Here is a 27,974-nt window from a genome sequence, read left to right as displayed (position 1 = left end):
GGACAGTGCAGTGGCAGTCAGAACTTTCAGAGCACGTTAGTGTCACGCGTTTTGGAATTCCAGCATAAGGACAGAAAGCAGAAGTTCCTTGAAAAAGGAAGAGACGATATGAAAATTGTAAGATTGTCATTTAATTACCCTTACAATACTGGACTTACTTGAGTGCAGCACATCCTCATACAGTGCATTACAGCAAACAAGATTCTAAATGGCCTCAATTAACACAAAGCAGAAAAATCTATACACTGAAATGATCTCAATGTGATAGACATTTTTAAAAGTTGCAATAATTATTAAAAAGCTTTCAATAAAAAGTTTAAACACATTTAAGTTTCGAAAGAGTATTTTGTACATTTTGGAAAAATATAACATTTACTTTACATAACTGAAACATAAGTTATATTCTTTGTAGTTTGTAAGCTTCCATTATTCATACATTCTCTCATACATTTTCTTTTAATACATGATTCTCTCTGGATTGTAGATCTAATGCAAAAGTATCACTATTCTGAAGAAAAGCTTGTTTCTGCATTAGTTTCCTGAAAAGTCCATTTGGATTTGCAAGGAGCTCTTCATGTTTTCCACATTCAAGAATTTTACCCTGTCCGAGGACTGCAACAAAATCTGCATTCTGAATAGTAGACAAGCGATGAGCAATAATGAGGACTGTCCTCCCTTCCATCAGCCGGTCCAGAGCTTCTTGCACTAAGTACTCATTTTCAGCATCCAAAGCGCTAGTAAGCAACGGGAAGCAGGGATATTTGTTATTTTAAGACAGGTTAGTTTTGTATGCATTAGATTTATTTTGCTAAAACTGCAAGCCCTTAGTGTTGTTGGTAAAGATGAACCAATGGAACTGCAGGGAGGTTTTGTGAATATGCTTAGTGAACACATCCAAGTTATAGGCATTACATATTCTCATATGCAAAAATATGCATGGAGAAATAATACTAAATTAATTCAGTGAAAAAAAATCAAGTGATACTGCAGTATTATAACCATCTGTCCCTAACACTAAGGTCTTTATTTAAACTAAAGATGCCAAAAAGCTTTTAGGAGATGTTTCAAAATCAAGCTACATATTACAAATTTAACTCCATGAAAAATTACAACACAGCGTACCAGCCACCCTTTCCACTTTGCATAAACAGCTTTTATCACAGGTCTCTTAACCACTTCACACATTCTAGAAAGCACATTCTTTTTGTGGGCAGATAAAAATAAGGGTCTAGATAATTTGTGCAAGGGCACACAGAAAAGAAGGAAGAGAGAACACCGTATATATCCGAGTTTTACAGATAGATAATTTCCAAGTTTCCATTTATTTTCTTTCTTACCTTGTTGCTTCATCTAACAGAAGAATTTTAGGATTCTGAAGAAGAAAGGAAAATTGGTTGTAATAACAATTAGACAAGATCTGAATATTTTTATCAGTAGAGAACAGGATTCATACAGCTTAAAACTTTAAGTGTACTTGTTTCATCAAAAGAACTAAGTGTCATTCAAAGCATTACTTTTAAGAAGTCTAAATGCTAAGAGGACAAAACAGAAACACTCTTCCAGTGTTTGTCTTCTAGTTTGCAAACTAAAGTAGAACAACACTATTACCACATCACTACTTGAAAGACACAAACTACAGGTGGGAGATGATTTTTAATGCATACTTGGCAGCACTGTAGTCAAAAGTTCAATTTCCTATTTACTGCTCTTATGTGCATCTTTTACAGAGGCTGAGCTACCTTCTGCTTGCAGTCTGCTATATATAACTGTCTGGTAACAAAAACCTACCATGAAGCAGTATTTCACCCACAGATGAAATACATAGTACTTAAGAATTGGCATTTAAGAACTCTTCCCAATTAAATAAAAAATTAAAAAAAGAAAAAAAAAAATCACAAGCACTCAAATCCCTAAGAAGCCTCCTCTGAATTACAGTACATAACCCAAAGTTGCTTGAGGAAGTTGACGATAAAAGCTTCAGGCTTTGTCTGGAAGAGAAGGGACTCCACTGCACCCCCAATCACATATATGTCAACTACTCATTTACTCATTTACTTTTAAAAGCGCTTTTAAAAAAAAAAAAAAAAAAAATGAAGTGTCTACTCTCATGCACTGTACTCGACATGAAATGCAATCAGCAGTAACTAAATAGCTACTTGGGTGCTGGCTTACCTTGAGCAGAGCTCGAGCAATCGCAATTCGCTGCTTCTGTCCACCTGGGGGTAAAAGCTCAGTAAATTGAAAGAGGAAAACAGATGTGAAGTAATTTTAACTGAATGCCTGGGCTGAGCAGAATTAGGCACATGTACTTTAGGAGAGGAATGGAGACGAAGGAGGGATTTTTTTAATACTTATGGCAGGCTATGACTTGGAGAAAAAACTGGTAACAAAAAATAACACAATTTTCACTTCACTCTATAATCAAGATTTTCCAAATAAGCAATATAAAGATGTACCTGAAAGCAGAATGCCTTTTTCTCCAACTACGGTGTCAAATCCTTTTGGAAAATCTCTGATAAAGCTGGCAGCATTAGCGATTTCAGCAACTTTCTGAATCTCCTCTGCAGTCACAGCAGAAGGATCCTCTGCACCATAGGCAATATTTTCAGCAATAGAACAGGAGAACAGAATTGGTTCCTGATAAATTCAAAAACATAACTAATATGGTAGCTCTGTAATTACATGCATGTATTGCCTATACCTCAAATAGCATAAATCAAACTTACAAGACCCAGCATTAATGTCTTTTACAGCCACCCAGAAGAATACGTAAGCTAGAGTTAATTGAATTAAAAACAAATAAAAAACCTCTCCTAACACCAAAACAGGCAGTCAAAACCAATTAAAAAATAAGCTGCTTTCTGAACTGACAAAACATAACATAACCCTCAATTCCGAATATTTGAGGAAGAGTTCAGAAAGAGCTATTCATTCCAACATCAGAAACCCCTCCCTTTGTGCTTTACTATGTATCACCATTTGCAACAATGATGATTCTTGTCTTAACAATATCTACACAGATTTCATGGCATTTTGTGCATTTAATTCACATTAAAGCTTAAAACAGAGAAGAGGACTGGCAGATAGGACAAGTGATGTACGATGGGAAAGTTTCTGAAACAAGGTAAGTCTGCTCTGTTTGTAACACAGACATGAGACATGTTATAATATGAATACCAGTATGAATCTTCTACTGGTAACTCAAGTGGAATACATACAGTCATAAAGAAAAATGCCAGTGTGCCCACAGGAAAATAATTTTTGCACAAAAGCTTTTGATGGCATTGTTACATAAAGCAGATGTTTTGAAATGCAATGTATACCCCGTTATCCTTACGCTTTTAATCAGAACGTGAACCTAATAATTATTTGCACTGTGAAGCATCTGGATAGATGAGGGAAGGAACATACATACTATAATGGGTCAAACAGTTTATTTTTAAAAGCCCACTGAAGACCCCTCTGTAGTTTCAGAGTCTAGGGCTGCTAAAGATAGGGCACTACAAGAGTGAGCACCAACAGTGCTTATTTTCACCCTTTCCTACTGGAATTGTGTTTGCCTGAAACAACACAGAGCACAGGTGGTCAGTTTTCAAATGGCTTCGTAAAATACGATTGTGTAGCTTCCATTAATACAAAATGTGATCAAAGGTTAAGCCTTGTGCTACCTTCTTCACCAAATCCTAGCCAACAACAAGATGGTCGCACCTATACAATTTGCAACAATGTACTTTCCAGTCTCCACATGGACCCTTTTCTTTCAAGCTGACACTTTGAACCTCTACGGTTATGTAAAAACAGACTACAGAATAATAGGACTAACTCTCAATATTTATTTTTAGAATAAAGCACACACAACAGCAGCTACAGTTCAAAAGATGAAAAGCGAGGCACAGCCAGCTGATTACACAAAATGATTTCATTGACTTAGAAATCTTCTTTCTTCCTTACCTGACTCACTGTTCCAATCTTCGTCCTGAACCACAGTGGATTTAACTGGCGGATATCAAAGCCATCGATGGTGATAGTACCTTAAATTAAGAAACACTGAAGTCAAGTGTGTTCGACAAGTACTGAAAAGAGGCAGAAAGAACAGCTGAGAACGACCCCTGGGGAATCACAAACTGGTGGATCAGAGGTGCAAGGCTGTGCAGGCACGGTAACCATACAACCCAGAGGGAAGCGCGGTGCATCGGCGGAATAGTCACACCAGGACCCCGAGCACAGGAGCCCCGACTGTTTATAAGGTGGATCCGAGATGCAAAGCGTCATGAATGAGAGCAACACACAAAGATACCTGAGACAGGATCATACAGCCGCAGCAGAAGGGATACAATAGTCGATTTCCCGGTACCGCTCGGGCCAACCAGAGCCATAACAGAGCCAGCTGGAATGGAAAGGCTAAAATCTTTGAAAATGGATGTTTCTGGACGTGTTGGGTACGCAAACTCGACGTCCTTGAACTCCAAAGCACCTCTGAAAGTGTCTTTGCTTAATATGATTCCCTCTGCATGACAAAGAACAAAATACAGAAACGTGAACAGAAATAAAAATCAGCTCAGCCCTCCTAGAACTTGATTTACAGACCCCCGGCAGAAATCTCTGTCTCCATGTTAAATCTAGGTATAGCTGCAAGCCACAGCTCAGGACCACAGGGGGTCTATTTCAGGCATGGCTGAATCAGTGTGGTACACCACTCGTTCCTGAATGCAATTTCAGGTCGCTCACTAGCAGTGAACCTCTAGGCTATCTACAGCAAGAGGGAGAATGTGCACCTTGCTACCAAATAACGATGTTCACTTCTACTATAATTATCTGAATTTTAAAATGTATTATAAACAATTTAAGTTTTGTCGATTGGGAGCAATGAAATAAAATGGTATTGTTGAAGGCCAAAGTCCCGTTGCCATAGAACAGATGCAAAAAGACAAACATTGCAAATCACTTACTGCCCTTTCACCGAGCCACAAAAGCTACTTGAAACACCCTCCCCTCTGGCCAGGAGCAGTTCCTTCTCTGCCAGCTGTTCACTGCGTAGCTTTTAAGCAAATGCTGTCACTGAAATAAAGCCACTGCAAGGTTTGTTGCATTAATGGCCATTTTTTAGATTTTTTTTTTTTTTTGTTACAGTGGAAAGTATATTTAATAAATTCAGAACAGCAGTATATTCAAAGACCGATCAGAGGAACATCTCTTCGACAACAGTTCACTGAAACTAAAATTTCAGTTTGTGAAACACCGCAACAAACCACCATGAATGAACAATTGCCAAAGTTAAATGAAACCAGCTTCTTTCTGGAGCGCAGCATTTGATTTAAGCAATTATCTTAAAAGACTATCAGTACTAGAAAAAAGCTTATAAACAGGTAAGACCAAGAAATAGTTTCTTCAAGCCCTGTTCAATCCCAGCCACCCGCACCTGTACAAAGCAAACTAACTGGACAGTGGTGCAGCACTCCCAAGGGACAGAGTCTCACTGACAAAGTTCCTACCAGTTTGGGGAAAACAGGCAGCACCAGAGCAACCCCGAGCAGTGCTTGTTCGTGCTAAAGACATGCAACTCAAAACCCTCAGTTCTTCCCCGACACAGCCCAGGAGTAAGCCCCAAGTAGCCACGGCACATGGTAGCACGTGCCCTTGTTCGGTTAAACAGTAACTGTGGATAGGAAACACAGACACCTATCAGCAGCAATCCAGATTTCACTAGTCCTGCTCTTCCTAGAGCAAATAATTTATTTTGCTTTTCTTTTTGCCAGATTCCCTCCTCTCCTCCAGGCTTTCAGTTTAATGACAGTAGCATAGAGACAGCAAAGGCAAAAGCACACAATTTCAGGCTCCTTCCTTGACTTTAATCCATGGACGCACCCGTAACTTGGTTGTTAGGTAAAAGCACAACGGTCTGTAAACCTCCTTTTGGGAAAAGAAATGTATTTGCTAAATTCTGTGCTAGCAGCATAATCCTTACTATTATCAAAGTAAAAAGTAATCGCTTATCTTTATTCTCAGTGCCAGTTACTGCACAGCCCATTCCATGGCTTGAAACACTGCGATCTACTGCAATACAGGAAGTCTGGTACCACAAGTCGTTCCTCTATATATTACTGTAAAAATATTTAAAAGCTATACACAGGATTGTACTTGTTTCAATTCTAGATAAAGGAAAAATAGACATTATAATTTGTTCCTGAGATATCTGTTGTCACCAACAACAGCTGAAATTCCGTGAAAATAAAACCTAAGTAGCCAAGAGAGTAGATGTTTTAGGTGGGTTTGGACAGTAGAGAAATAGTCTCTTGGTTTTATTGTTTGGTGAGCCAGAAATCAACTGTAATTTTTTTTTGAGACATAGGTTTATATCCTTTCCTATGTATTTAGTTTATACTGAAAGGAAACTTAAAAGAAGCTTTCTGTAAGCCTATGCTACACGGATGTCTGAAACTTTGTCTGATTTATGTTCAGTCTATAAAACATGGATTGTTTTCTGGATGTCACTACTACTGTAACTGAACAATTCAATACCTTCAGTGGGGAAGACAACTCCTGCCCCAGCACGACTGCTTACTCTGCGCTGTGGCCACTATAAAGATGAAGGCCACTGAAATAACACAGATGAAAAAAAGAAAAAAAAAAATCACATCCAAATGATGATGAAATCAACAGCTGCACTAGGTCTATGAAGGGCACAGCAAACTGCAGCGTGGCACTGGATAGTCAGTCGGGCATGGCAGGAAGGTTAAGCCAGCTTCACTGCTGAAGACAAGAGCGTGCAGGTATCCCTTCATTAGCCAGTCGGTGGTTACCTTTTGGACAAATGGCTGCTATTCTCAGTCTGCCTCCGTCCACTGGAGACAATATTGTTACTTGTCAATGGCTATGGAAAGTCTATGCACACTGACAAGCATCCTACAGGCAGGCTTGCAGCTGTGCAGAGACATGAGGCAGGGGCCAGGCTGTGACTTGGTGTCCATCAGATTAAGAACTCAGCCCACGGAGACAAAAGCAGAACAGAAATTTGCAGCACACCATTTCAAAAGAAACCCTCTGTATCAACGAACTCAAAAGATACAACTCTATTCCCTGAAGCCAGAGCTCACTCAAAAAACCTGTTAGTCCTGTTGGATGTTCTTTTCTGACTCTTCCTCTTACAGCAGCCCTTAAAGAGTTTCCAAATTAAAGGACCATACAAAACCCAGAGGGAAACTACAGTGTCGACAGCTCACCTGGACACCACTATATTGCATTTCTTAACAACATACAGAGCTTGTGAAAACTCATGTATGACTTTTGCTTAGTGGGACACAGCTGATTGAATAAAACAGCAATTCACACAGGAAGTGTCTTCTACAGGCAGCTCATTGAACTGCTTTGATGGAGACGGGCAAATTCTGTTTATACAAAATATACTTGATACTGGAGGGCATTGTCTAGCTGCCAAACAATAAAGCTGTAAATAAGGTGTTGTTGGCAATATATTTTTATTTACTATATTTAAATTTTATTAAATATTATGAATTAACTAAAGGAAAAAAAAATCACCAGATTTTCAGCTTCCAAAACGTCTGATTAAAGGAAATCTGCATCATCTGATTCGTAGTTTGGAAAAGGCAGAACAATTACCACTGTATCTAGTTTCTTTCAAAAGAATGTAAGATGGTACTACCTTTAAGTATTCCGCATCTCTTTCTGAAGTACTGGTGACAAATATGATTAAAAACAACCTATGAACAATAACAGACCAAGGACCCACCGTTAAAAGGCAGCTGGGGCTTCCTTTCCATAAGTTCCCACAGACGTCCACCGGCACCTAGTCCTTTCATTAGTTCGGAATAAAAGGAACTTAGACCTAAACAAAAAGCAGACCAGTGTTATGGATCTATATGAAATGGAAGACATAGGAGACGTTAAATTTGCACTACACTTATCATCACCAGCATTGAAGAATCAGACGTGTAGGCGATCTTTTACTCCAACACACGACCAGATGTGTTGATTTAAATCCTGTCTAGTCTCACTTCAGAGCTACCAATAACCCTTACTGACCATTCTTATTTATATCCGTAAAAAAAAATCATTCTGAAGGAAAAAAAATAGAAAAAATTAATACACGTAAGCTTGCGTATACTCAAAAGCAAAGCAATTCCTTCTCATTCATCTGTCAGGAAGAATAGCAGCCAACTTTAGAGAAATAGCCTTGCATACAACCAGCTACATTTTCAAAATCATTCAGCAGAACGGAGCACTCTGCACGCCCTTCTTTGTCAGAGAGGGTTCTACTACTGTAGGAGAGCCTGGCTGAGTCAGCCACAGGGGAATGAGGGCACAAAACCTAAGGCTGAGCTGAGGCTGGAGAAGCTATGTGGAAAAAGGACAATATAAAGAAATATGTCTCCCAAGTCAATGTGCTTCAAACATTACTGGAGAAAGCAAAAGCTAAGGACAAGGCTTGCACATAGTACTGGGTCCCAGCTCTCAGGAGCTGTGTGAATCATCTTGGAGCTGGTGTGGCTGAAGGGCTTTCCAGCTGAAATAATCACAGAAACCAAAACCAGAGTAAGACATAAATAGAAAACATCTTATTTCTTCATTTTTTTGTGTGTGTTTCTAAATAGAGTGGCCAATTTCAAAATCTCTGAATTCCAACAGGATAAACATACAGAATGCGCCACTTCCACCTTAAAAAGCCTATAGAGTTCAGAGTGATTTCAGGAGGGCAGAAAACCCAAGGTATATTAAAATAGGTTTACTGTTTTATTCTTGCAGAGCAACAAGCCCAGCACAAGGTCAAGAGTCTGTAAGCACAGACAGGGCATTTCATCATGCTGCTGCCGAGGAGGATCTGCATGCCTGCACCACAAGGCACGAGCCACCGTGAGAAGCTGTCTGCTTGGAAAACAAGAGCCCAAACATCTACATTCTAGAGCAGGACGCAGGGGAGAAGGCATAAGCCTCACAGAGCCTTGAAACTGAGACATGAGGTGTGCAAATTCACAACCTCTCATAAAAAAACATTATATAACACGGACAGCAAACTCTAATTAGAAAATGTTTTTAAATTTTCATAACCTGTCTTCGGTATTTGGTAGAAAACACAGTAAACCGTTACAACAAAAAGAGGCAATGTCCCAAACTACGCAGTGAACTTCACAGTTCATCGCACGAACTCCTGTGCGTACTGACGACGGCACACGCCGAGCAGATTTGGCACTGAAGATCTGTAAGCTTTGGAGGCGCTGAGGCAGGCAGGCCCCTTGCGACAAGACACCTTTACCTCAGAGTCCCCATGAGAATGAGCTCTGTGCAGATCTATATTCTTCGGCTATCTTAAGTAGAATTTAAAAAGATGTTTTTATCACAAATAAAAGTTAATTCAATGACATTTTGTCAGTGTTTCTAACCTTATTTTTCATTTATTTAACATTAATTTGTCCCGTGTTTTCAAAGTGCCACGTTACCTGTCTGTTGACCAAACCTGAATGATTTAAGCAGAGGAGAAAGGATTTTGGCAGTTGGAGTGGGTGCGACTGGAATTTTGATATTCAAGGAAGCAGGTTTTGTGAATTTTGCCCTTAGGCACATCTTTGTGCTTCCCACGATATCCCATGAGGCGTACTCTCAGAAAAGAAGAGTATAGATGAGCTGCGCTGCCCTGCCCATCTATCAGAAGCAACAGACTGACTCTAAAGAACTTCCAATCAGCTGTCAAACTTCAAAGTACCTTATCTTCATTTCTGCCTGTATGCAGCAGCGAAGACTGCTCTGCCAAAAAGACAAAACAGTTTGTTTCTGGGCCAGTAGATTACAGAGTCTGAGCTTCAAGGAGTCGTCAGTCAGCAAGGAAAAACAAAAGGTTAGCACCAGAGTGTAGTGTTCTGCTGGCACTCTGTTCACTCTTCCAGCTCAAGACACTCGATACTGAATTACAGCTAAATTCTACATGCCTTTCTAAATAGAGTATGTTTAACACAGACCCATGTATTTTTCAAAAAATATAATACCATTATTTCTTACACAATATACCAAGTATCTTAATTCAGACCTGAAAAAAATGGAAGTAAAATGTATCTGTCACATACACACACTGAAAAAATAACCTCTGGTATTCCTTTGGGAAAATGAAAGGCTTATATTAAGCTATAAATTACTATTTTCATTAAATCTTTAGAAAAAACTTATGTATGATTTCTTGGGAAGATCATATGGAAGAGACTTTTTAAAAAATCCAGATCTTCTAAGAGATTCTTCCCTCCCGCCCCCATACTGACTGTAATGCTTTGAAGTGAAGAAAATCTAATTTCTCATTCCATACCTCCAATGCTTATTCCAACCCAGAAAGCATACATTAGGAAAGATGAGAGTTCACCAACTGTCATGTAGGCACTGCCCATTAGTAGTCCTCCTTTGTATAAGACTGAGAGGACAATTAAGTTTCCAGTAAGGCCAGTCTAGGAAAAAGAAAAAGAGGAAAAGGCAGATTTTGTCACATACATCTTAAATTTCATCCTCTAAAATGCTGTTTCAGAATATTCCTTCTAACAAAAGAATTCCCATACTATGGGGGTCTAGATTTTGAGAGGACCGAGTTAAATTTGCACAAAAAACAATTCTAAAGCAAACCAAGCCAACAGCCAGCCAGACATCCAGCACCACTGCACTGTGCTATCCAACAAGTGTTCAAAAAGCAAGAAACTCTTTTTTATTCTTATTTTACCTCATTCCCCAAGACAGAGAGGAACACCAAACATTACTCTCAGCCATCACTAATGGAGAAGAGTTGATAGTCTGCAGTTCTGTTGAAGCTTTAGAATACTATTAAGCAAACTGACGGCAAGCTGTTATGGAATCATGCAGACCTCCTCTCCCCAGCTTCCTCTGCATTGACGCTTCTCTCATCAGGAAGCCAAACTGTAAGAAGCTAAGGGGGGGGGGAGGGAAGTTTTCCACCGGTTTAGTTCCCTGAACAGGAGCTATGGGCTCAGATAAATAGTACCAGCCTACGGGGCGTGGGGCAGAAATGAAGACTTAAACCGGCTTTATCGTACCACTGCATCTTGTGGTGCAGTTTCACAGCAACTCAGACCAATTTCAGCCCAGTCTTCCCACAGTTTCATGCAGGTCCAATTTACACTCAGATAATTTATTTGCAGATTTATAAGTATCCTCATGAATTTTAAAACAATTGACACTTGGCATAACACGGTCGGTTTACTTTCACCAAAATACACTTACTGCTCCAAAGAAGCCTGCCCGAGCTAGCGCCTCCTTTTTCGCCAGCTGTAGCACATAATCGACTTTATTTGTGTATTTCGCCATTTCCGCCACTTCTTGCCCAAAAGCTCGAACTGTTCTTATGTTTCCAATACGCTCTTCAGCTAACTACATTAAAGCAAAGAACAAAACAAATACACACACACAGTCTGGAATGTTGATATTACACATTTGAAAGTTAAATCAGTATCACTACACTAATCTCCAAACACATTCCTTTGGATACCACTGGAAAATTTCTCATGCCCTCTTCCCCCCTGTTTTAAAAATTCTATTAAACTAAAAGTAAACTGCACCCCAAGGCAGTTTCAAAAGAACTTCAAGGTTGCCTTAAGTGTTAGCAGAGAAAAAAAAAAAAAAAGTAGGGTTAAAAAAGACCTTAATTTGACGTGAACAACACATATAAGAAAATTACTATTCAGAATAGCTTGCAATAACAATGTGGGAAGGGAAAAAATAAAGAATATTCTATTCAACACTAAACCATGCAAGAAAGCCTGCAGTTATTTCCTGAAACAATTCCACTCATTTGATCAAAGCAAGGCTGTGGATTAATCATGCTCAACTACTAAATGTCCCATTTCAACTCAGTATTTTAACTTCTGAACAGCAAAGTGTTAATTCTAAAATGACCTCAATTGTGACGAATTAGAATTAAGTTGTTAACAGACATTGTGATGATCTTACAAAGACCAAGGCCCCCTTTTGTGAGTAAAAATATGATACAAAAATGTAATTCTCCTTCTTCCATCCCCCACTCAACCTGAAAATTTGAATGGAACACTAAAACCGCTTATTCACGTGAAGCCCCACACCTGGTTTGGAGAGGCACGAGCTTCCCTTCAGCACAGGGTAAGCAAGATAAACAGAAGCAGGCTAATCTTCCTTCTGCACAGTCAATTTGCAGCAGTCTGATGTAGGACAGCCCAAGTTTAAAACGGATGACAACTGCGGCTATTTTAACTAGGTGTTCTCTAATTATATTTCTGTGCATTTTAATGATGTTTCCCCACCCTCAGCCTGTGAGAAAAAGGTCACTACCACTCCTCTGACAGTGCTTTGCAGTATCTCAGTGCAGTCAGCAAGCACAATGCAGGCCCCTCTACAAGAGCCTCTTTTAGAAACAACAGCTTCCCCTGCTTTCCTCCCAAATACCTCGGTATGCGCTGAGACGCCCAGAAAAGTTTAAAAAATGTCAAGCCTCATAAACATTAAAGAGCTGACAATAAAGTCAAACATCAAAGATCCATTCCAGAGAAGGACTCGCTGATATTTTTATGCTCTCACACAGCTAAAGCTTAACCTCCTTATCCTTTCCTACATTTCCAAATTCTCCAGGCCTGGTACCTCCAAATTATGTTGTTATGGACACCTGTTGACAAAGCAAGGTTGTTATTGAGATCTATGATCTATGATCTGTTACTGATATCTACCTTTCATACTGTTCAGATGCAAACCTACAGGCTCAGCATGGCTTTGGGCAACGAACAGTACAATTACCTTTATTATCAGTACAATTATGGGTGGGTGTCAAGACTACGGGGCCAGACTCTTTTCAGTGGTGCCCAGCGACAGGACAAGGGGCAATGGGCACAAACCGAAGCAGAGGAAGTTCCAGCTGAACATGAGGAAGAACTTCTTCCCTCTGAGGGTGACGGAGCCCTGGAAGAGGCTACCCAGGGAGGCTATGGAGTCTCCTTCTCTGGAGATACTCAAGACCCGCCTGGACAAGGTCCTGTGCAGCCTGCTCTGGGTGACCCTGCTTTGGCAGGGGGTTGGACTGGGTGACCCATAGAGGTCCCTTCCAACCCCAAACATTCTGTGATTCTGTGATCTTCAGAAGATCTGAACTTCACAGATATTAACGTAAAAAGCACATTTGAAGCTAACTAGAAAGCCATCTGTTAAAAGATTACCTGTGTCGCTTCCGCAAGAGAATCTTGGGTCATTTTAGTCAGTTTTCGCAAGTATCTTCCATAAATCACAGCCAGGACAGCCAAGGGTGGCACAACGCTCAGAACAAATGCAGCCAGGCTAGGAGACACAAAAAACTAGAAGAAAGAGGTACGTGTCAGGCGTTAGCGTTCAGATTAACAATAACCCACTGAAGTGAAGAGTACTGAAGGGCAACTTTCCTCCCTAGAGTTTTCTAGAACTAGTAGGATTGTCGTTTAGTGCTGCCACATTTTCATTTGTCATGTTTTATCTCTTCGAGGCAAAATACCCGTTCCTCCACAGCATTTGGGGAACGCATCCCACGGTGAGAACAAAGGCTTATAAGCAAAGGGGTCTGGATTTCATTTCTAGCTTTCTCACTGGTTCGGTGTGTGCCCTTAGCCCAGTATCTTCACCTGCCAGTAAAACAGGCCTACCAGGAAATCTCTGGGGGATGCTGAAAGACATAAGCTATTACATAGATTCTGAAGTGCTTTCACAACTTCTAAATAGATGGTGTAATACAGAAAGTTGGAATAGAGAAATACCATGCGCTGCTTCTGGGTAACTGAGGAACAGATCGAGTCACCAGTGCTCCCTAGCATCCACAAATGCTCATGACCTGGAATAATGGATTTACTGTACTGTTGCAAAACCTTACTATTCGTAACAATCATCATCAAAGCTCCTGAATAGGTTATTTTCATAAGATTCATTGAAATTAGATCTAATGTATTTTCATTTCATCTTGATTTCTGTACCGAGAACAGAAAAAGCTACAGAAAAATAAAAAGCTGACTTGACAGGCTTTACAATTATTTCTTAATAATCTCTTCTTTCTCAGCAAGCTTCTATAGTCCACCTTTTAACACTGCATAATGGCAGCATTTTTGAGCAGAATGCCTTATATAAAGTTATTCCAGTTAATCTGTGGTAAGATAAAACCTTAGACTCTATTTGCTTAGATAAACACAAAAAGCTACAATTCTCATCAGTGACAAAGTATTAAAGCTTTAAAGCTTCGTAGTGGAAACTCTTTAACGCTTTCTAGTAAAATCAATCTTGGAAGTTTATTTTTATGCAGAGACCTTTTGTTATCTGTTTTTAACTCCAGGTAGACTGCAGAAATTATCACACTTTCATTTAATATAATTGCCACTAATGTATCTTTTTTCAGATAAGCATAAAAAAAATTAATGCCACAAAAAATATCAAGGAAAGTCAGATTTTCATATAAACCAACTGAGCACCAAGGAATATTAACTGATGCGCTGCACTGAAGCCTTCATTAATACTCTTTTTACCTAAATATATTCTCTGCTGACAGACTGAAGCAGAAACACTAACAGTTCTTGTAAAAATCCTCCGCAGTAATTTGATGTTCGGTGCTGCCTTTGCTCACCCAGGCCCTAACCACCACCAACCAACTTTAATGACTTTTACATCAGGCCCTTCACACCCTGTTTCCCCTACAACCGTGGGGATGTTATCTCTGATTTTAATATCTTCAGTAAGAACAGAGTCAGGCTATTTGCCTACTATACTTTGCTTGATAAATTCAGGCAGCAGTTCATTTCAAGCCCTCATTCTGCATACTTTGGCTTTTGAGTAAACATCGAGTGGCTACAGGCACATCATCTATTGCACTGCAGCACATCGATAACCAGTGAAATACCCTTGTGTCCAAGAGCACACGACCGTTTCTGGACTGAACCACATTCACACATTACCTAACAGAACTGAAACAAACTTCAAACTACAAGAGGGGAAGAGATCGCCGTACCATCATTCCAACTCCCACCGACGCCTGTGCTCCCGCCCGGAGCCCATCTGAAAGGTTTTCGGTCACTGAACGGCCCAAGAGGGCTGTATCCGAAGATAAGCGGTTTATCAGCTCTCCTGTTCTGGTCTTGTCAAAGAAAGCAGTTTCTTGCTTCAGAATAGAAGAGAACATGGTCATTCTCAAACGTTTCACAATTCTTTGTCCTGTCAGAAACAGACATCAGTCAAGCATGGCACACAAGACTTTACACAGACACCAACAATATAAAAATCGCAGGATTACACAGCACTGAACAAGTCACATTAGAGAGTTTTAATATACCAGAAGAGAGTGAGCTTTAAGACGTCACGTAACAGTAAATAAAAATGAACAATTATTCCAGTATACTCATCTTTGCACTATTAGTTTACCTTTGCTCTGGTAAAAAAAAAAAAAATAAAAGCTACTGATTCCAAGAGGATCTCTCAGCCAGTGCCAAGAATTTATTTCCCATCATTAGATATCCTGACTCCGTGAAAAAATGTGACTCAGTACCACTTTTTTGCTTCTCTTTTTACCTGCAGTCTGCATGAGGTAGACACGAGTAGCATTAGCAGCAGCACCACATAGAAAGATTCCACTCAGCAAGGCACACAGGCTGGTCAGGCTGTCAGTGAAGTCTTCACTGGGATTTGTATAAATAACGTCAATAACTTTCCCCAAAAAGAAAGGGGCTGACATGGTAACGACACTGGAAACTGTCAGAAAGCCAACAGCAGCTGCAAATCAACAAGGAAAAGGAAAGGAAAATTATTCTGGATTTGGAAGCTCATTAATAGTACACATGAAATTATTTTTCACTTGAAATGGAACGAAGCTTTCCAGTGCCAGTATTAAATTATCAGCATTCTTTTAGGCCCAGTTCTGAACTGGGTATGTTAAGTCACTGTATAAATTAACTCAGACAAGACACATTTTAAGATCCTGAAAGCCTCTGTAGACAATCACAGCCCTGGAATCGCTTTTCTCGTCTAACCTTCCACACCACCATCCAACAAGATTAACTTTTCCCAGATGTCACCTTTAGAGAGCATTAACAGTTACCACATCTTCCACATCTTACACAGAATCCTTCAGCTCCTGTTTGGTTTGGGTTTTATTATTAATGTTTGTTACTGTATTAAAGCTTCCAATTGTCTATTTCTCAATAGCAACAGACTGAAGTAAAGATCTGATCTGAGAACGGTCTAAAACATGCAAATTTATTGGGGGGGGGAAAAAGTGACAAAAAGGAATGGGATTTACTTTTGACTGGCAAAATTTATAGATATTTGTTTGGTTTACTCTTTACTATCATTGGTCTAAAATAAAAATAGCACAAGTTTGAATTAGAAATACATTCGCTGATGAGCAGAGCTCTTGAATTCCTGTTGCAAGATCACCCATGGAACAATCTCTGTAGCTGTTTGAAGCTGTATCACAGAGTATGAATGTTGCACTGGACCAAGACTTAGCCTTTTGAACTTTCATCTGCAAAGAAATTTCTTGAGCCAAGAACACAGCTCGACTCTGAAAAGGCAAGCCAACCTTCGCAGGCTGAGAGCTAGGAAAAAACCTATCTTAATTGAAAACTGAACAAACTTGATATGAAAACCACTGAACCACAACAAACAATGCCTTCTATACGGCATCATTTTCCAGCAGCCACTTAAAGCAACCACTCACAGGATTGCTACAAAACTACTAGCAGATAATGCCTTTAAAAGAACAAGGACACGGTACTGAAAACCCTGAAGTTGCCCGAGTTTTCGTTCCATCCGCTGAGCTTCTCGCCCCACTTCCATGACGAAGACAGCAGAGAGCCTCCCAGCAGCCCACTGCTGTAAGCAGTATTTCTAACATCTGTCACAGACGGTTTGATGCCTCTCACCACCTCCACACACGCGTGGAAAGCTTTGTTTCAGTTTTTACTTGAAGTGTAAATACAGCTGTGCATTTCCGATGAAGAATTCAACGTACAAAAAACGCACACCTGCCACCAGCTGAAGCGAAGTGCAGCCTGCTCTGGGTGACCCTGCTTCGGCAGGGGGTTGGACTGGGTGACCCACAGAGGTCCCTTCCAACCCCGACCATTCTGGGATTCTGTGAACACTTCCCCACGCCCTCACTGCAGCGCCCCAGAGCAGTCCCGGGAGAGCTCCCGCGCCGCCCAGACAAGCTCTGTCCTTCCCATTTCATCCAGCCTGCCCTTCTTACTCAAGATTCGTTTGCGGTCTTTCCGTGGTGTCACACTCAGGCCAGCAAGCACGAAAGGTAAAAGACTGGTACATTTGACTTGAAACTACAGAAATTATAAGAAGTCAGGGTAGAAAGGGAAAGACATCCTGCTGCAAACTTACATGCTCCATGCCACGGACACATCTCATCAACATATTATTTACTAGCTTAAACTTCCTAAGGACGAGTGACATTATTAACAGGCTGGCTGCACTGGTACATTCAAGCTGTGAAGCAGCAGGGAAAAGCCCAACAGAAGCCAGGTCATCTCCTGTCAGGAAGAGCTGGTCTGTAAGGCAGCTTGAGACGGTCGAAAGCATTGCTGGTGAGCACAGTGCTGCGTGGCAGCTGGGTCTCCACCAGTCCAGACAATTTATCAGTTATGGATGGAACTGGACATCTGAACTGCATATATAAACTGTCACTGGGGGAAAAGGACCGTACGGCTAAAAATCCCGCATGTCTCTGCCCAGTGGTACAGCCTTCCTGGCTTGGATTTACCTTCAGCTCTTCTTCATCCAGACTAGCATGGGTTTCACTGGAAGAACTTCCAACAGCCTGAACTAAAAGCAAATACCAGGACATAAAACAAACTGAAGACTACAAAACTACTAAACATTAGACAAAGTGTCAATAATATATGGGAACAATGCAGTTCTGAAGATGAAAGCTTATATAATCCAGATGTCACTTTTCATTTTTCCCTTAAGCAATACACCTGTTTTAAGGGGAAAAACAAAGTGACATCTGGATTTAAAGCAATATACCTGTCTTTATTAATTTAATCACAAATCACATGCAAAATAAGGTTCCCTAATTGAAACTCTCACTTTAATTATACCAGCAGAACAACTGGAAAATAGCACAGATGCCAAACTGTTGCTCTGTTTTTGTTTTAAACTGAAGAAATAGGAATTGGCAAACACTCCTCCTATCTCCTCATTCAAAGCAGAGCTGCCATTGCGATAACTGGCTAAAGGGAGGAGCACGAGGTGCTCAGCAACCAGATACGAAGACGCTTCAGTGAGGCTGAAGGTTGTTACTGACAGAAAAAAGGTCAGAGTAAACTGTACAGTACTCGTTTCACATAGCTTACTCTGTTACCCAGAAAATTCTGTCAAACAAGAGTGTATTTTGGAAGCTTTGTTTTTCAGAGTAAATCTGTTTTGTAGGCTATGAGATGAAAATAAAGAAAATAGGAGGCAGACCAATGGAACTCATAAAACCAGGGCTCTGTCGAAGGGGGAACAGAAGCAAAGGAAGGTAAGCTGGCTCCAGCAGCAGCTGAGCAGTCCTCCTGGAAACGTTAGGCGAACATTTTGCTTGCCTGCTTGCACGTAAATCCAGATCGCCGCACAGACGAAGCGATGCCTTTATCACTGTTAAAATCAACGTGCTCTCTGTTAAGGCTAAGGTGGGCTTCCTTCTTGACAGCAGGTCTGCAGCTTCATTTCACGGTAGATGTATTCAGAGGCAAGGAACTGGTCACCAACTGATAAACCAGGATGTTTACAAGCTGTAACTAGGCAGAGCTATCAGAAACCTCTCTTCAGAACAGGGACTACATGACTCCAAAGAGTCACAAACCAATTTGCTACATGCAAGACCACCACCAAGAGAGTGAAAGTTTCTAACTTTGCTGGTTCTTACCAGAGCATCCTCCTCACCCAGCACAGTATGTGGAAGTGTACAAAGCCAAAAAACTGCTTGCAAGCCTGTTGGGGGAAGGGCTGTTTTAAACATGAATACATAAAGATTTGACCTCAGATGAATTAAGATCATTCAAGCCAATCAGGGACGAAGGACAGAAAAATGAGGTAACGATGATGTTCAGCAGTGCACGGTAACACAGCAACAGAACACAGTACCTAGCTTTTACTATTCAGTAAGGTTATGAATGTTACCTCCCAGAATCTTTTCCGTATTTTACCGGTTTCATTTAAAGATCAGGACTGGCAGGTCAGAAAGCAAGCTCTGGATTTGTGAGAAGTACGCTTTACCAGTAACGAAGAATATCTGTCCTTTATCAGCCATCTGTGCAGTTTTATTCTAATACACAGTAACTGTTTTGCCTTAACACTGAGTTTCCACAAGAGTATTTGATGAATAAAGTCTACAGCATTCTGTCACGTGTATGCACAGGGATCGGGCTCTTCAGTTGTTCTTTTATGGGAGAACTATGCACTGGTTAATTTTGTATTTATTGGGTAGGTAAAGTCCATTTCTGTTTGCTGAACCCTGTCCCACAAGGAATTTGTTTTGGATTAATATAGGGAGGTCGAAGGACTGGCATCAACCCTGCGAAAAGTCAGTTCTGCAAATACTTATTTCAACACAGAATCTTCTTCCAGAGTACACTGTAAGCACTTAAGGATCTTCTGTATAACTGTAGGTTAGGTATGACTGGTGTGATTTTCTTTCTGTGTTAAAGAAAATTCATATATGCTATCTGGTCTGCACCTATTATTATGCAAGAAGAACCTTTTAGAATCATCCTCTGTACATTATTGAGAACAACTGAAACACTGTACTCAGAAAAAAACACAGCTCGTGTCTGACAGCGCAGTTCTATACTGCACTCCCGGCGCATCCTGGAAAGCTGCTGGCTTTGTGAGTGGAGTTGTCCCGCCTGATTGCAGGTATTGTCAATCTACCGAAGCTTGCAAGTTACTATTTCCAGCGATGATCATAGTTTTTAGAAAACGTTTACGGGAGTATGCTATAGACAGCTTGATGTGGTTATTGAATCTGTGGTGTTTGTGCTTAAAAAAAATAACAAAGGAAAAGGAAAAAGAGCAATTCAGGTTTTCAACTGGCAAAGACTGTTTTCTTTGGTACAATAACAACACAGTTGCACAACTTACTGCAAATATCTTCAAGACAGCTCATGAAATGGCTGTCATACTGTGGGTCATCTGACTGACCAGGATTATACAACTGTTGGGAGAAATTAACAGTTGCAGACAACTGCTGTGGGACAGAACCAAACAAGAGAGACAGAAAATACCTTTGAGATCGTATCTCAAGAACAAGATGGGTGTCCAGGGTCTGGAGGGCACAGCATGGGAACGAGCCCCAGTGTATCGGCTGGTGGCATCCCTCGTGCTCAGAACATTTACACGACACAACTTGCAGAAGTCGTCTCTCACCTTGAAGAACACCTGCTCTTTGAGTCATGAGGTGTTCAGGATTGACAGAAATCACCCTTGGTAGCTCCTCAGTGAGGATCCTATGATCAAACAGGATAGACCTGCCAGGAGTCCTTTGCTATGGAGCAAACCAAAGATCGAGCAGCCTTTGCAGAGTAGGCTACAGAGGGTTTGTCGGAAGAGCTTTCAGAGAAGATATTCAACAACAGAAGTGTCCTTCCAGGCACAGCGGTGATCTGAGGGAGCCCAAGAAAGGGAAGAGCAAATAGACTGTCACTTTGCACAGCAGAGGAGAAGGAAGGGGCAGCAAGACACGCAGCCTGACAGCAAAGACAGGGCCTCGACTCTGCAAGCAAGTATCTTCACTTTCTCTTAAGAAAGATGGTATCTCTATTTTACACCTTGTTATTATCAATACAATAGCTTGTCACAAAAATGCCTGTTTAAGAACCCACTTCTTTCTCACATTTTTTTTGCCATTGTGGAAAACATTTGGAGAACTCCTCACCCACACACAAAATTTAAAAGCAACTGGGGGGTAGGGGGAAGGGGAATGCTATCTTTTTTATTTCTAAAAGCTTACTATCCTATCAAAACCCATGATAAAAAGATGGCTCATACAGCCTGGCTAGAATCCTCTGAATGTTTGCAACTGCTTCCCTGGACTACTATTTCAGGACAATGCACCGGTCTGTAGTTCAGATAGAGCAGAAGTATAGAGCTTACTCAGAAAAGTAGGAAAATACCAGTAATTTCTGTATTTTATCACAACATGTTAAAATAGCATAAACCATTAATTATGCACTCATAGAGTTTAGTTGGATACATTTAAAAAACAGAATCCCTTTCAAAGACAAAGTATTTTAAAATTTCTGTTCTATTTTCTCATGATACTGATTTTCCTCAGCCATAAAAATCAGCCAAGTTTCTGATCACCAAATGCTGGAAAGCAATAAAATAACTCTAGGTTTGCAGGAGAGAGTACAGTTGTTTTTTTTTCTCCCATGCATTTAAAATTAAAGCATTTAACTTGTTCATACTTATCTTGTGTAGAAGACAGTCTTTATGTCAGACCAATTTGCCTATTATTCCTTCTGTCTTCACAATTTACACAAGCAGTGCAGCAAAAGCACCCCGCAGAGAAATTACACTATAGGCACCTAACTGATCACAGTGGTCTGCAGCTACCGTTTCTGCAATGTCTTACGTAAGTAGCTTCACTAACAGTCCACCGCCAATTTAAAATAAGGAACTGTCTCCAGCTAGCCACAGAAAAGCAAACTTATTGTGATAAAGCTACAAGGCTGCTTGGACTTTTTGTGAGTTTCATGCCAAACATTGACAAAAATCAGAAGAAAAACTGGGGAGGAGGCAGAATAAAAAACCCCCACAGAGTCTATTCAATTTCTACAAAAGGCACACTGCACATGAGAAAACAAACGGTATACACCATGCATATAGGAATTATGATTTTAAAACCACACGAATTGCCTTCAGAAAATTGAAGTTAAGCACAGTTGTTGAGTTGCTTTCAGATGAGCAGAACCACTTTACAGTACCTAAATACAGTAGCAAAAAACAGTGGCCACCTATGTGGACTTGAGAGGTGAACTCAAATTTTGGGCCAGGAATTTCCCAGCTACTGGGTGCCAGCACAGAAACAGCAAAATTTACAGGACTGGGGATCAATCCAGGTTCCAAAGGGAAGGGTCTTCTGGTGCCTGTAACCCCCACCACCCTGCTTCCACTACCTTCCTGCCCATTATGCACACTACAGAATTAATTCGACTCGCTGTCAAGGTTGGAATAGGTGCACAAAAACTGATTTTTCAGCGAGATGCCACTTGTCTGACTTCTAATTAATTTTTAAATGGAGAGAGGAAAAGCATACCCTTAACAGTGCATGGACTGCCTGCTGATGTTCAAACTCATGCTACAAAGCTTGGAAGAACAGAAGTTTCAAAATTAAACCATTTAAATGTTACTATAAACTAAATACATATGATCTGCCAGATTTAATTTCCTAAAATAACTGAAATTTTCAAAGATACTCCTTGGCATAAGACATGTCAGCTTGTACAAGTATAAATAACCGAAAGCAGGACCTTCTAGTAGCAATACTCACAGCTGATGTGTTCTACATTTCCATCTGCATCTTGTACAAAAAAGATTCAAGTTGCTCGCTACCTCAATCATCCCCAATCAAATGAATGATCAAAACAATTTCTGAACTACATTACAAAGAACGCACCTAAAAAATTCAGGCAGTCTTAGGTGCAAGGTTTTAATTTTTTTTAAATTGCCTTTCTTTAGGAATTGTATGTATGGGCATTTATTCCTTATTAGAAACTACAAAAGATAAATCTACAGCAATTCAGTATTTCTCGTTTAAGGACGAGAAAGTGCATCACCTGGCATAACTTCAAAGTACAGAAAAATCAGATTATGAACAAGGCAGTGCTCTTCTGATTTCACGGCAAATTTTAACCTACAGGAAAACAGCTATTACAAATTATGCCCAAAATTCTAAAATAAAACTCCCGAAATAACATTTCTTGCGCATCCCTAGAGAAGACCTGTGTACAAAACAAACCTCGCTCACTGCGCAGCAAGTGTTATGCAGGGAAAGGGCACGCTTTGCTCTCAGATTAAAAATTTCAGAGTTCCTTGTGCTCAGTTTACCACTCAATAGAACTATTGTTTCCTTCCAGTGCGGTTTGGGTAAAGCGCAACAGACAGATTCTCACAGGGAGAAACAAGCAGGCAGGAGGAAATAAAAGGGGTCATTTCGAAAAGGCATTGTTGTGGCCTCGCACACACAGCAGGATTTAATCATGTCAACAATGGCCCTGTCCTCTGCCCTGGGAACTGAATTTAACTGAAGACACGGGTTTACCTGACCTGACTGCAGAGGATCAGCCAAAAAATTCCAAAAATTACTTCTCTCCTTTGTTAAACCTGGGAGGTACTACAAAATTTACAAATTCCTAATTTCACTACACAAAACTGCGGCCACTAACAGAGTGAATTCCCACTGCAATATTTAGCCACCTTTTCACCACTTTAAACACAAACAACAAAATTTAACACACATGTCCCGATTAAAATGTATTCACAGCTCTGCCCAGCTCTAGAAGTAACTGGACATGAGACATGGAACATATTACGCTGCTCCTTTTGTGGGTTTTTTGGACAGTATAATATTTGGTACATTTATTTTCATTCCTAAGAGCCTCCGGAGGCTCAGAACCTCCTCCTGCAAGGACAGCATTGCAAGAAGGGCCGCGTGCCAGCATGCTGGAACTCCTGGCCAGAGCGCATCGCTTCTTCAGGAGCCAGCAGATGCTGACGAGGCGCTGCGTAAAACAAGATGTGACCGTCTCTTTCGGGGCCAGTCCCACCCGGAGCAGGTCACCTTCACCTCTGTACCTGCACCTCCTGATCCTAGTCTTGCGCAGCTTCCTCACAGATCATCATCCTCTGCTCCCGGGGGCCTCCACTGTCATCGCTGCACCTACTGCATCTTCTGTGACCGCGAATTGCAACGCACAACTGCAGCGAGCAGAGTATCACGACCTGTGCCACGTGGAATCACAGAAAAGGTATCTATCCCTTCACTCCACGCAGTAATGCCACACAGCTATGTTACCAACCACTGCTTATAGAAAATGCAACAGATCTGGAAGAGCTCAACTTTCTTGCAGAACAAAACTGCACCTGTAAAGCCTGTGAAGAGATCCCACAGCATTTGCTTACCATTCATATTATACGGACTTGAAGAGGAAATTAAATGTTTTACCCTAGGTTCTTTGTTTCATACAGTGAAACAGTTACCCCTCCTCTCTCTTTGAATGCGGGAAAAACAGATACCAGGTTTTTAAGGACTAGTTTCTCAGTACAAAGATGCAACAGGAACAAAATGCAACATATTTTAACGTATTTTAGATACAACGGGCAGATGTGATTTCCCTACAACCAGCTACAAGGCATTTTACCCATATTTGTTATGCCTGCACTCCATAATGACCCAAAGTATTTTCCTTGTTAGCTTTCCCATCCTCCCACTTAATTACAACTTAACCACAAAAGTTTTCCCTTAAGCAGGGTGTCAATAAAAAAGAAAAATTTTACATAAATTTACGCCTCTCCCAGAACCAAGACCAACAAAATGCTGAAAAACACTTACTACATTTGCCTATTTTTTCCATCCTCATGATTTGGTATTATCAAGTTGTTGTGTTTTGTGTTGGTTTTTTTTAAAATTTAATTCACTTTAATTCAGGCCATTCTGTTATCTCAAAAGACAAAATTGGATGTAGCTGATTTTTAATAACTGTGATAGTTGATTTACTTCACTAAAACCATCAGCAGACTGCATCGATTAAGGACACTTAGCCCTGTTTTAAAACACGATTACAAACAAGTATAATGTACACTGCCTGTGATAAACAAGCCGACAGCAAGTGCCCACGAAAGGGAACTAAATTAAGTTCTCAGACAGCAGCCTTTGGCTCCCAAAAGCTATCCTTAAAATAACTGATTTATGTTTTTCCCACTGAAACTGAAACAAAGAGCTTTGTTGTAAAATCAGCAGGTAATCTATCTGATCAGATACTCACTTCTTCACCAACATCTGAGTAGACTGCACGTTAGTTAGTGGCAATGGGCTTTTTACTTTTTAGTCCAGAAACCAATGAAGAAAAACAATCCTGAGCAAGAATAAAGCCTTACTGACGTTGTATCTTTTCCCCTCTCCATCCAGCCCTGTCTCATCAATTTTCCCCTGCTTTTATTCTGCACAACCAAGACAGTGGTATTAGCTGCATAAAACAGGTGTTCACAGCACAGAAATACTTCTTATAAAAATTCATTTGGATCCAAATTATTTTGGCTATGTGATGCCACCATGTAGTGAAGCTCTGTAACTATCCACCCTGACGAAAATCTTGTACAAAGTATCTCATATTTCCCAAAAGGACCTCTTCCTGCGAGTCCACCTCCCCCACCTCCTTCCTCTCCAACACCACCCACCTATTCCGTGGGAAGCACCCAAGTTTTTGCCAAGGCCTACCGGCCTCGCGCTGCCATGGCAGCAGCGCGTATGCTGTCCACCAGTAAAGGTGGCTGTAAAAAACGACAAACCACGTAATAATTTGATATTGTTTTCTTACTAACCACTGCTATCCTATCATCCCCGTGAGAAGCAATGTCACGAGAAGTTTGTTTCTGCCCTGTGTAGATAATATCGCTCTGTCAAGGGCGCAGTTTATACAGCCGCGGTGTTTGACTTCACTGTATAGACACTGAAAATAAATAAATAAATGGGTTTCAAAGCAACTTACAAAAGTTCTCGGCAAGCAATTCTTGGGGGACAGAACTCCAATTGATCTAATGTTTTTTTAACAATCATAGAATCATTAAGGTTGGAAAAGACCTCTAAGATCATCGAGTCCAACTGTTGCCCCGACACCCCCACGCCTGCTAAACCATGTCCCCAAGTGCCACATCCACACGTTTTTTGACCCCCTCCAGGGATGGGGACTCCCCCACTGCCCCGGGCAGCCTGTCCAGTGCCTGACAAGCTTAGGGTCCCACTTCCACTCCACCCCACACAGGCTCAGGCCCGAGTCAAGCCAGCGCTGCCCAGGCAGAGCAGCATTAACCCGCCCTGCCAGCAAAACCCAGCTCTGCGCCTTCCAAAACTTTTCCCTTCATTTAAACAACTAATTAAGAGATCGGGGGGGGGGGGGGGGCGGTCCCCAGGCAGGACCATCCCCCCCCCCGCAGCTCGGCCCCGGGAGACCCGCCGGGCTCGGCCCCCCCCCGGTCCCCGGTACCTGTCAGCCTCCAGCGCTCGGGGTGCGCCAGGGCCAGCAGCCTCCGAGCCTGGGAGCGCGGCGGGGCCGGCGGCTCGGCGCCCGCGGCGGCGGTGAGGGAGCGCGGGGCGCTGCCGGCCGCGGGCGGGAGGAGGAGGAGGCGGCGGCAGGACGGCGGCGGCGGCGGCGGGGGAGGAGGCGGGGGGGCCGCCCCGCACCTGCTGCCCGGGCGCAGCGAGGCGCGGAGCCCGGCGGCCCCGCCGGCGGCCCGGGCCCAGGGCGGGGGCGGCGCCGCCCGCCGCAGCAGCGGCAGCAGCCAGGGCAGGCGCGGCGCGTAGCCCGCCATGCGGCCGCGGAGCTGCTCCCGCTGCTGCTGGTGGTGCTGGTCCCCGGCGGGAGGAGGCGCCTCCGAGCCGCCGCCGCCGCCCATGGGCCGGCACCGGGGGACCCCGCGGCGGCCCCGGGCCCGAGCCGGCCTGCGGCGCGCCGATAAGGTTCCTCGGCCTCGGCCCAGCGCCCTCTGCCGCCGCCCGGCCCGGGGAAGGGGAAGGGGATGGCGCCGGGGAAATGGCGGCCGAGCCGGCCTTGGTGACCTGGGAGGGGGCTGAGGCGCCGGGAGAAGGAAGGGGGGATCTGCCCGGCTCGCCCGGACCCGCCTCGGCAGGGCCCGTGCCCCCTCTCGCCGCTCCTCCACGGGAGCCCATCTCGGGCTGGCCGTCGGGCCACGGCCGCCGCTCTCCGTGGGTTTGGGCTTGGGCAAGGTAGAAAATCTCCAGCCAGAGGCGAGCTCCGAGCCTTCCACAGACACCCTGTGCCCGACAGACTGAAGCAGAGGAAGTTCCAGCTGAACAGGAGGAAGAACTTCTTCACTCTGAGGGTGACGGAGCACTGGAACAGGCTGCCCAGGGAGGCTGTGGAGTCTCCTTCTCTGGAGATATTCAAGACCCACCTGGACAAGGTCCTGTGCAGCCTGCTGTAGGAGACCCTGCTTTGGCAGGGGGTTGGACTGGGTGACCCTCAGAGGTCCCTTCCAACGCCCACCATTCTGTGATTCTGTGACCCTGGGCTGGGGGCTGCGGGAGCCGCGCGAGCAGCCCTGGCGTGCCCATGCTGCGGGAGCCAGACAAACAGCCCTTTGTTGTTCACAGTTTAGGAACCTGATGAGGTTCAACAAGGGCAAGTGCAGGGTCCTGCACCTGGGGAGGAACAACCCCATGCATCAGTACAGGCTGGGGCGGACCTGCTGGAGAGCAGCTCTGCGGAGAGGGACCTGGGAGTGCTGGTGGACGACAGGGTGACCATGAGCCAGCAGTGTGTCCTGGGTGCCAAGAAGGCCAATGGGATCCTGGGGTGCATTAAGAGGAGTGTGGCCAGCAGGTCGATGGAGGTTCTCCTTCCCCTCTACACTGCCCTAGTGAGGCCCCATCTGCAGTACTGTGTCCAGTTCTGGGCTCCCCACTTCAAGAAAGATGAAGAGCTACTGGAGAGAGTCCAGAGGGCTACGAGAATGATGAGGGGACTGGAGCATCTCTCCTACGAGGAAAGGCTGAGGGAGCTGGGCTTGTTCAGCCTGAAGAAGAGAAGGCTGCGAGGGGACCTTAGAAATGCCTCTAAATATCTGCAGGGTGGGTGTCAGGAGGATGGGGCCAGACTCTTTCCAGTGGTGCCCAGCAACAGGACAAGGGGCAACGGGCACAAACTGAAGCAGAGGAAGTTCCAGCTGAACAGGAGGAAGAACTTCTTCCCTCTGAGGGTGACGGAGCCCTGGAC

At 42.7% G+C, this 27,974-nt stretch overlaps 1 protein-coding gene across 2 annotated transcripts; it reads right to left on the bottom strand.

Annotated features, from left to right (window-relative positions):
- Nucleotides 1-109: 109 nt before the first annotated feature.
- Nucleotides 110-26,339, bottom strand: ABCB10 (ATP binding cassette subfamily B member 10). Of its 2 annotated transcripts, none has more exons than XM_075412119.1 (13): nt 26,226-26,339; nt 15,541-15,741; nt 14,984-15,186; nt 13,182-13,316; nt 11,227-11,373; nt 10,307-10,442; nt 7,748-7,843; nt 4,298-4,507; nt 3,952-4,031; nt 2,457-2,637; nt 2,173-2,216; nt 1,338-1,372; nt 110-734 (listed from the first exon to the last, which is right to left on the bottom strand). In XM_075412119.1, the coding sequence occupies exons 2-13, from the start codon at nt 15,701-15,703 to the stop codon at nt 443-445; spliced, it is 1,722 nt and encodes a 573-aa protein (XP_075268234.1). In that variant the 5' UTR covers nt 15,704-15,741; nt 26,226-26,339; the 3' UTR covers nt 110-442. The 2 variants fall into 2 exon arrangements, with proteins under 2 accessions (XP_075268234.1, XP_075268225.1); XM_075412110.1 differs by lacking the exon at nt 26,226-26,339 and adding an exon at nt 25,564-25,584.
- Between the last annotated feature and the right edge of the window lie 1,635 nt (nt 26,340-27,974).

This window comes from Opisthocomus hoazin, chromosome 2 (genome assembly GCF_030867145.1).
Source record: "Opisthocomus hoazin isolate bOpiHoa1 chromosome 2, bOpiHoa1.hap1, whole genome shotgun sequence".
Taxonomy (NCBI): Eukaryota; Metazoa; Chordata; class Aves; order Opisthocomiformes; family Opisthocomidae; genus Opisthocomus; species Opisthocomus hoazin.
Note: the sequence above shows the minus strand (reverse complement) of the source record. Positions and strands in the feature narration are given on the sequence as shown.

Coding starts and splice junctions, on each gene's coding strand:
- ABCB10 (XM_075412119.1), bottom strand. CDS start 15,703: ATGTCAGCCCCTTTCTTTTTGGGGAAAGTTATTGACGTTATTTATACA. Junction 11,374..13,181: donor CTCTTGCGGAAGCGACACAG/GTAATCTTTTAA, acceptor GCTTTAATGTAG/TTAGCTGAAGAGCGTATTGG. Junction 4,508..7,747: donor GCCCCAGCTGCCTTTTAACG/GTGGGTCCTTGG, acceptor TTTGTCATGCAG/AGGGAATCATATTAAGCAAA.